Genomic DNA, 10,048 nt, shown 5'->3' on the forward strand with positions numbered 1-10,048 from the left:
ACTTGCCGGGGCTTATCCTCATCTGCATGTCCTCCTGTGGGACAGCACACCTTCCCTGGTACTCCTGAGCTCATCTCCCCCCTCGATCCTCAGGGAGGCCCCCATAGAGAAAGCTCTTTGGCACAAGTAGATGTTTATGTATTTATTTAGGGGAAAAATAGGCTTTTTGTACAGAAAGCGTGCTACTGAGCCTGGCCCTTCCTCTTGTAGGTGCCTTGCAAAGCTGTCTTGACAGTCTTGGCACGTTTGCTCTATTCTTAGAGCTTCCCGGGCTTCTGTGTCTTCTTGCCTTTAGCTTTTCTATGACAGGTGCAGCGTAGACACCGCTAAGCTGTTGCTTGTGCCTGAGCTAACTATAAGATAGTGGCTCAAACCTGAGAGTTAGGTGGTAGTGATGGGAAAATAAGTTTCAGTGCCTGTTAATACCTATCAGGCTAGGTAGATCTGCCAAATATTAAGGGTAAATTGCCCAGTGAACCAGTGTAAGTAGCTTGAACTGATGGTTCTTGCCAGACTGGGGCTTCTGTCATAGACTCTCCTGTTAGCAGTCTCTGTGAGAGACTGCTCCTCTCTCCTGTCAACTCTAGAGAGGGGCACAGACCTGAGCTTGACTTGAGTCCATACTCCTCTGCTTATAAACGCCCAAACACACTGACAGAACGTAGGCGCTGGCACGGCCTTAAATTTCCTTGCCTGGGTTTGGTCAGGAATGACTGACTCTATCGTTCTATGATTCTCCCCTTGCAGGCAAGATGGACGTGCTTAGAGACAGAGATCCACGGCATTTCAGGAATCGGGCATATCTTCCTCCATACCATCTTGCTACTTGCTGCAGCCACAGGGTCGCAGTCAGGGTCACCGCAAGCATTTAACAATGAGCTGCGGTAGGTGGTGGTGGTCTGTTGCACTCCACGGAATGTTCGCCTGACAAGCCGAAAGCCGCTGTGTTCTGCTTTGGCACTCCGGGTGCTCTTGCCTCTGCTAGGGCACTTCTTGTGTCCTCTGGGGCCTGCCTCAGCCCCGGATGCCTCGGAAGGTGCAGTCACGTATGTGCTGGTAGATTCCTCCTCCTGGGACGCCGCTGGCTTCAACGGACTGCCTGAGACGAGGCGGTTCCCAAGGCGCTCCAGCTTCATGGAGCGGATGTGCAGCTCCAGGCCCTCGCGCTTCTCCTCACTCAGGAACAGAGCCTGACGGCAGCGGAAGTATGTGGGAACCATCTGGGATACATACTGTTGCTGCATGGACTTCCGCACTGCCGCAGGGAAGGACTTAAGCTTTACTTCCAGGCATTTTCTGGCTGTGTGCATGGAGAGCTTCCCTGAAAGTCGCCTGACTGAGGTGCAGCTTTGAGATGATGGCAAGCGCTGCCCTGAGGCGCTGGCTGCTGGCTTTCATGTCAGTGACACGCAGGCCTGCAGTGTCCATTTGACAGCCAATGTCCTTTAGCAGGCCTGCAGAATCCATTGGACAACCGTGTCTTTAGCAGGCCTGCAGAGTCTGTCTGACAGCCAATGTCCTTTAGCAGGGATATGATGGCCTGGCCAGGAAGCGCTGCAGTAGCGTGGAACGTTCCTGCTTGATGCTCGGAGGCAAAGCAATCTTTGCCGACTCCTTGGGGCGGCACTGCTGCCCCTTCCGGGGATGCTCCCGTTGCTCAGCCTGGCCCTGGGAATGAGCTTTCCGCCGGATGACGTCCGGTTAGACCCACATTCCGGGGAAGCAGAAGACTGGGGGGGGCACGGCACCAGCCGCTCCATAGAGATCTCTGTAGGTTGGGTTCACCCCACTTTCTTATCTCTTGCTTCTTGAGAATGTTGTCTGCGATGCAGTCTCCTGGCTTTCAGCGAGGGGCACAGGCTTCGCCGCAGCAGAGGCTGGGTCTGCCCTGGCTTGATGAGCTTGGCAGGATGTGGCCACTTGGGGACTAGTCCCAGGACTAGGGTTACAGGGACAAAGAGAGAGCTGTCGTCAGCCATCACTAAGTGCTGGTCACGACCGCAATGGCAGAGGTGGGACCACCCCTCTGAACTCAAAAGTCGAGCATGCTGACATCACAGTGCTGCCCACTTGCCCTCGGAACCATGACACGCTGTGGGGTGGAGCCCGAGCATGGGCACCCTGCCTCTGCCTGCCCACCCCATGCCTGCACACGCCTCGTGCTGGCCGCCGTCTTGTTACCGTGGCCGCTCTGAGGAGGAGGCATTTGAGGTCCACATCCCACCAATCTGTCTTCCCAACAACCTAATCTCTTCCATTTGATCTCCACCTTTCCCAAGGATTCCATCTGCATAGCTTACGTCTCCCTGCCCCAACTGGCCAGCTGCCTCACCTCAGTATCTTCCTTGTAGAGAAGGGCCCCAATCTGAACACGCTACTCCAGGTGCAGCCAGGTATAGAGGAACAATTGCATCCCCGCTCCTGCTGGCAACGCTATTACTGATACAAGCCAGGATGCCGCTGGCTTTCCTGGCTGTCTGGGCACACTGCGGGCACATGTTCAGGTGGCTGTTGACTAATGCCCCCAGATCTTTTTCCACCACGTACGCCATCCACTCTGCCCCAAGCCTGTAGCGCTGCATGGGGTTGTTGTGACTCAAGTGCACTTGAATCTTGCTGAGCCTCATACAGCTGGCCTCAGCCCACCGATCCAGCATCATCTGAAAACTTACTGAGGGTGCATGCAATCATCCAGGACACCAGTAAAGGTATGAAACAAGACCGGCGCCAGTACTGACACCTGGGGATCGCCGCTAGAGAAATCTTCAGTCTGAACAGCTACACCATTGGAAAGACAGAATGGGTCCTGCTAAGGCAGATCCTTCTCACTGGCTCAGGCAAGGCTCTTAGCAAGACCACGATCCGTGTGGAAATCCTCATGGAATCACAGAATCCTTGGAGTTGGAAGGGACCTGCTTTAGCAGGGAGGGTGGACTTGATGATCTTTAGGGGCCCCTTCCAACTCCTACAATTCTGTGATTCTGGGATTCTCTTTTCCTCTTTCCTAGTCCAACTCTCCTGCATAGAAGCCATAGCCTTCGGCATGACGCCACTCATACAACCAGTCATTCAACTGGTCAGTTCTCCTCTTTCTGCCCGATCCCCGTGTCCAGCCAGGGGCACCGAGGAGAACATCGCCTGCACTGCTGACCCCTTCAACACCTTCCCAAGGGACGCAAGGTCCTTTTTGATGTTTTTTAATTTCCTGGTTGCAGCCTCGTGTGACCAGGCTTGAAAGACCAGGAGAAGATAGCTGTCGAATGGTGTTACCACTCCAGACGCTGTCTTCCTGATGTTCCTAACGTGGGCAGCAGACCTCTCTGGAGTGGTTATCTGGCGGCAGACGGGGGCCTCAGTGCTCCTCAGCAGGGAGTCTCCAATTACAGCTCTTCTTTAGTGGCACTGGTTGTGATTCAGGCCCTTGGTTGGACTTTCTTAGTGTCATCATCCTCTTCCAGTTCCAAGCTGCTGTCCCCAGCTTCTTCCTTCTCCCACACCAGAGTCTGAAATCTGTCAGCTCATGGCACCTCAGGGCCAAGGGGGAGGCTTCTCCTTTTGCCCTGAACAGAGACAAGGGTCCAGAGCCTCTCACCCTGCACATGTTTACTCTCTGTCTGGTCGGGAGACTGCTTGCCACCTTCCTGGCTGGGCCCCAAGACAGCGCTGTCTGTCTCTGCCTGCCTACCACGCCAGGTGCTCCCTGTTGGCTGCCTTTGCACATGTAGAGGACAACCCCTCTGCTCCTGGCTCCGCCCCTGCCGTGTCATAGCTCTGCTGCCACAGGGTGGGTGGTGACTCCCGGCAGCTGCCCCCTGCCAGGGGGTACCCTCAGCCCGCCAAGGCAGTTCCCTGCTCTGATGCACAATGCGTCCACGCTGAAGCCCAGCACGTCACCAAAAGCAAATCATCTTGATTAATTCCTAGTATAACTGTCCATATCCCACTGATTTGTCTTCCCAATAACCTAATCTCTTCCATTTCATCTCCACGTTTCTCAAGGATTCCACCTGCATATCTTATGTCTCCCTGCACCCAACCGGCCAGCTGCCACCCCATCACCACCCAGTGCAATAAGCCACGTCCCCAAGTGACACATCTATACATTTCTTGACACCTTCAGAGATGGGGCGTAGCTCCCTTTTTTTGGTGGGGAAGCAGAGTGACCACCTGGCCTGCATCTGTGTGCGCCAGGGAGTCAGGGAACGGTCCACGGAATCACAGAAGCATAGAACCGTAGAATCACAGAATGGCCTGGGTTGAAAGAGATCTCAAAGATCATCTAGTTTCTATCTTGGACTGCCTGAGATGAGGCAGTTCCAGAGGCGCTCCAGCTTCCTGTGCAGCTCCAGGCCCTCGCGCTGCTCCTCACTGCAGAACAGAGGCTGATGGCTGTGCAAGTATAGCTGCAGAAGCACAAAAGAAACAAGTTGTAAACTTCAGCCAGATAGGAATCTGCAGGCAATCCGGGGGCTTTCCCCTGGGCTGCCACTTGTCCCTCAGGGGCGGGCAGGGGACGTGGCCTGGAGGGAGGGGTCTTCCGAACATTTGAAACCCTGAACGATATACAGCAGTTAGTAGGAGATATTAATTGGGCCTGGGACTTCTGTGGCGAATGCCACATGAGGACATGCACGCTTTGTTTCACTTATTGGCCGGGAGTTGCCAATAAGTTTCTGCTGCCCTCAGAAACTTGACTCACACTGCCAAAAAGGCGCTCACAGACATTAGTTTGAGAATTGCCACATCTCACGCCTGTCACAGAGCAGACAAGGAACCGGGGCAGGCGGAGATATTAACTACAGGGACTATCCATTCGCAGTGCTGACGCAACGGGTTGTGGCAGAGCAGGACCCCCTCCAGATTCTGGAATGGGTGTTTTTGCCACCTCGCCCCAAGAAATCCATCACGCCACTGTCACGGGGTTATCCTTAGGTGTAAGTCCGTGACAGGGGGGCACAGGCGCCGCGAAGAAGAAAAAGAAGGAGCACCAACGGTTTGCCGCGAGCCGGTTGGCCCCGGGCCGCGTGCGCTCCGGGAGAGGGGGAAGGACAGAGAGCTAGCAGATGGTTTTAACGAAGAGAAGACACAACGGCAACGATCTGAGGAGGAGCCGTAATTTACTGAATCTAACCAAATCAAACAAAACGAGAGAGACAAGAGTATCCAAAACGCGAGTCAAGACACGGCAGTGCGAGGGAAAACGCGCGCTTTTCTCCGCGGCGAGCTGAGACGGCTGAGCCGGGCCACACAAAGAGACGCCCACGACCCGGCCCCGTCCGGAGCTCCGCCCCACTGCCTCTGGGTTGAAAGGGACCTCAAAGATCATCTAGTTGCAACCACCCTGCTCTGTGCAGGGCCGCCAACACCAGACCAGGCTGCCCAGAGCCACATCCAGCCTGGCCTTGAATGCTTCCAGGCATGAGGCATCCACAGTCTCACTGGGCAACCCGTTCTAGTGCGTCACCACCCTCCGTGAAAATCCTCCTCCTAATATCTAATCTAAACCTCCCCTTAGTTTAAAACCATTCCCCCTTGTCCATCACTCTCAACTCATGTAAACAGTTGCTCCCCCTCCTGTTTATACGCTCCCTTCAAGTTCTGGAATTAGAGAGACAATGAGGTCGCTCTGCAGCCTTCTCTTCTCCAGTCTAAACGAGCCCAGTTCCCCCAACCTTTCCTCATAGGAGAGGTGCTCCAGCCATCTGATCATCTTAGTGGCCCTCCTCTGGTCCCGCTCCAAGAGCTCCATGTCCTTCTTGTGCTGGAGACCCCACGCCTGGATGCAGTACTCTGGATGGGGCCTCACAGGAGCCAAGTAGAGAGGGACAATCACCTCCCTCTCCCTGCTGGCCACCCCTTTTTTAGTGCAGCCCAGGATATAGTTGGCCTTCTGGGCTGCCTAAGAGAACAGAAGGTGCTGTCAGATAACTGGGAGTGACCGGAAGCCGCTTCAGCGGCTGGGAGAACCCAATTCTTTCCATATGCACTGTGTGGCCAGTGCAAGGGAGGACCTGGCAGCTGCCCATCCTGGGAGGGCGATGGGCACTACGCTGCGTGCAGCCTTGGTCGCTGCTTCATGCTGCCTTCCCCATTCCCACAGACCAGGCAGGGCTGACTCCAGGACCACAGGCCAGGACTTGCCCTGCAACACCTCAAGCCTGCCTGCCTGCAGAAGGAGCCAACAGCTGTGGGAGCCTGCAGACCCCTCACAGCATCAGGTGGTGCAGGACTTGGTGCTGTGCCTCCAGATGACTCACAGAGACCCCGGGCTGCCCCCCAGGGGGCAGGCCAGGAGGGAGGAGAAGCTCCAGCCAACTTGCCGGGGCTTATCCTCATCTGCATGTCCTCCTGTGGGACAGCACACCTTCCCTGGTACTCCTGAGCTCATCTCCCCCTCGATCCTCAGGGAGGCCCCCATAGAGAAAGCTCTTTGGCACAAGTAGATGTTTATGTATTTATTTAGGGGAAAGATAGGCTTTTTGTACAGAAAGCGTGCTACTGAGCCTGGCCCTTCCTCTTGTAGGTGCCTTGCAAAGCTGTCTTGACAGTCTTGGCACGTTTGCTCTATTCTTAGAGCTTCCCGGGCTTCTGTGTCTTCTTGCCTTTAGCTTTTCCATGACAAGTGCAGCGTAGACACCGCTAAGCTGTTGCTTGTGCCTGAGCTAACTATAAGATAGTGGCTCAAACCTGAGAGTTAGGTGGTAGTGATGGGAAAATAAGTTTCAGTGCCTGTTAATACCTATCAGGCTAGGTAGATCTGCCAAATATTAAGGGTAAATTGCCCAGTGAACCAGTGTAAGTAGCTTGAACTGATGGTTCTTGCCAGACTGGGGCTTCTGTCATAGACTCTCCTGTTAGCAGTCTCTGTGAGAGGTGCTCCTCTCTCCTGTCAACTCTAGAGAGGGGCACAGACCTGAGCTTGACTTGAGTCCATACTCCTCTGCTTATAAACGCCCAAACACACTGACAGAACGTAGGCGCTGGCACGGCCTTAAATTTCCTTGCCTGGGTTTGGTCAGGAATGACTGACTCTATCCTTCTATGACTCTCCGCTTGCAGGCAAGGTGGACGTGCTTAGAGACAGAGATCCACGGCATTTCAGGAATCGGGCATATCTTCCCCCAGACCATCTTGCTACTTGCTGCAGCCACAGGGTCACAGTCAGGGTCACCGCAAGCATTTAACAATGAGCTGCGGTAGGTGGTGGTGGTCTGTTGCACTCCACGGAATGTTCGCCTGACAAGCCGAAAGCCGCTGTGTTCTGCTTTGGCACTCCGGGTGCTCTTGCCTCTGCTAGGGCACTTCTTGTGTCCTCTGGGGCCTGCCTCAGCCCCGGATGCCTCGGAAGGTGCAGTCACGTATGTGCTGGTAGATTCCTCCTCCTGGGACGCCGCTGGCTTCAACGGACTGCCTGAGACGAGGCGGTTCCCAAGGCGCTCCAGCTTCATGGAGCGGATGTGCAGCTCCAGGCCCTCGCGCTTCTCCTCACTCAGGAACAGAGCCTGACGGCAGCGGAAGTATGTGGGAACCATCTGGGGTACATACTGTTGCTGCATGGACTTCCGCACTGCCGCAGGGAAGGACTTAAGCTTTACTTCCAGGCATTTTCTGGCTGTGTGCATGGAGAGCTTCCTGAAAGTCGCCTGACTGAGGTGCAGCTTTGAGATGATGGCAAGCGCTGCCCTGAGGCGCTGGCTGCTGGCTTTGATGTCAGTCACACACAGGCCTGCAGATTCCGTTTGACAGCCGATGTCCTTTAGCAGTGATGTGTTGGCCGGGCCAGGAAGTGCTGCGGTAGCCGTGGGACGTTCCTGCTTGATGCTCGGAGGCAAAGCAATCTTTGCCGACTCCTTGGGGCGGCACTGCTGCCCCTTCCTGGGATTCTCCCGTTGCTCAGCCTGGCCCTGGGAATGAGCTTTCCGCCGGATGACCTTCCCGGTTAGACCCACATTCTGGGGAAGCAGAAGGCTGGGGGGGCACGGCACCAGCCGCTCCATAGAGATCTCTGTAGGGTTGGGTTCACCCCACTTTCTTATCTCTTGCTTCTTGAGAATGTTTTCTGCGATGCAGTCTCCCTTGGCTTTCAGCGAGGGGCATAGCATTTGCCGCAGCAGGGGCTGGGTCTGCCCTGGCTTGATGAGCTTGGGCAGCATGTGGCGGCATTGTCTTCCCCAAGCCTGCTGCTGGGAGAGCAAGAGCCATTTGGGCAGGCTCCCCAGTTGCACTTCCAGGCTTTTCCGGGCCACGTGCAGCTTGAGCTCTGTGTGGGTTTCAACGCTCCACACGGCTCCAGGGGAGCAGACTGTGCTGGGCATGTTCAAGAACTCGACCTTGCCTTTCCCGGGACAGCTCTGGACCTCAGGGGAGCTGCAGCAGTGGCATGACAGGCTGTTCCGCTCCACCAGCACCTCCAGGTCCCTCCATGCCGCCTGCAAGAAGTCAGGGCCCAGGACACGCCTGTGCTCAGGCACCCCTGACAGAATCAGCTGCTGGAGCTCCTGGTCAGCCTCACTGCAGGGGCACAGTGGCTCACACTGTTGGCTCCTGTGCCCGGCCGACTGAATCTTGGCACCTGTAAAACAGGGAAGGTCCTTGAGACACAGCAGGATGCGGTCTCCAGACATGCTCTGGGCCAGGCACGTCCTTTTTTAATAGAAGACTGTTAGCTTTCATCCGAGAACTGCCAGAGACCACCACCACATTTTTAGGGCCCACGCTCCAGGAGGTGAGGCCATAAGTTGTAATTTCTCAGAATTCCAGCCCATTTCCTTGGACTGTAAAGAATATGTATCTGTTATGTCTTTAAGTATGTAACAACTGCTTTCCTCGGTGTGCGAATTAGAAGGAGATATCCCCCTCGCACCCTTGCTGTAAAAAACATACCTGCTTTATAACCTCACATGGGTTATAGAGTTTGATTCCGCACAAGGGTAGTTTCCACGTAAATAAGTAGGAGGCATTACTTTCAGAGCAACTCATGTATAGGCAGCCCAAGACAATTCCTACTCGCCCAACGCAGCCCAGACAAGCCAAAAAGTTTGGACGTCCGTGCCCTGGGCCCATCTGGCCAGGGTGCATTGGGCCAGGATCTGGGCCAGGGCTCGGCTGCTCCCTGAGGCTCAGCCCCGCCTGGGGATGGATGCTCCTGGGCAAGTCTGGGGCACGGGCTGACCCTCAGAGGACCCACCTGGCTCCGGTGCCGCTGCTCGCTGCCACCATTTCCTCCACCGCAGGCGTTGTCTGCCGGCCTGCGGACACATGGACATGCGTCAGTCACACTCCTGGGCGGTCCTGCAGAACTGCTCCCGACTCCCCCAGCCACAAGTCCCCAGCCACAAGTCACGCCCACCCTCAAATCCCCCCTACCTGTAGGTGTCGGATCACAGCGTCCACGAAGACTCTGGCCACCAGGAACAGGAGGCCACATTGAAGAACTAGGGTTACAGGGACAAAGAGAGAGCTGTCGTCAGCCATCACTAAGTGCTGGTCACGACCGCAATGGCAGAGGTGGGACCACCCCTCTGAACTCAAAACTCGAGCATGCTGACATCACAATGCTGCCCACTTGCCCTCGGAACCATGACACGCTGTGGGGTGGAGCCCGAGCATGGGCACTCTGCCTCTGCCTGCCCACCCCATGCCTGCACACGCCTCGTGCTGGCCGCCGTCTTGTTACCGTGGCCGCTCTGAGGAGGAGGCATTTGAGGTCCACATCCCACCAATCTGTCTTCCCAACAACCTAATCTCTTCCATTTGATCTCCACCTTTCCCAAGGATTCCATCTGCATAGCTTACGTCTCCCTGCCCCCAACTGGCCAGCTGCCTCACCTCAGTATCTTCCTTGTAGAGAAGGGCCCCAATCTGAACACGCTACTCCAGGTGCAGCCAGGTATAGGGGAACAATTGCATCCCCGCTCCTGCTGGCAACGCTATTACTGATACAAGCCAGGATGCCGCTGGCTTTCCTGGCTGTCTGGGCACACTGCGGGCACATGTTCAGGTGGCTGTTGACTAATGCCCCCAGATCTTTTTCCACCACGTACGCCAT

At 55.6% G+C, this 10,048-nt stretch overlaps 1 protein-coding gene across 1 annotated transcript; it reads right to left on the reverse strand.

Annotated features, from left to right (window-relative positions):
* Positions 1-7,031: 7,031 nt before the first annotated feature.
* On the reverse strand, positions 7,032-10,048 carry LOC146542176 (uncharacterized). The gene is made up of 4 exons (XM_085213563.1): positions 9,937-10,048; positions 9,367-9,434; positions 9,188-9,248; positions 7,032-8,572 (listed from the first exon to the last, which is right to left on the reverse strand). The coding sequence occupies exons 1-4, from the start codon at positions 10,046-10,048 to the stop codon at positions 7,032-7,034; spliced, it is 1,782 nt and encodes a 593-aa protein (XP_085069689.1).

The sequence above is a fragment of the Meleagris gallopavo genome, chromosome Z (assembly GCF_905368555.1).
Source record: "Meleagris gallopavo chromosome Z, MGAL_WU_HG_1.1, whole genome shotgun sequence".
NCBI lineage: Eukaryota > Metazoa > Chordata > Aves > Galliformes > Phasianidae > Meleagris > Meleagris gallopavo.

Excerpts from the sequence above, each read along its gene's own strand:
- LOC146542176 (XM_085213563.1), bottom strand. The coding sequence starts at position 10,048 with ATGGCGTACGTGGTGGAAAAAGATCTGGGGGCATTAGTCAACAGCCAC. Across the intron at positions 9,435-9,936 it reads CGGCATCCTGGCTTGTATCA|TTCTTCAATGTGGCCTCCTG; the intron begins GTAATAGCGTTG and ends CTGTAACCCTAG. Across the intron at positions 9,249-9,366 it reads CTGTGATCCGACACCTACAG|GCCGGCAGACAACGCCTGCG; the intron begins GTAGGGGGGATT and ends ATGTGTCCGCAG.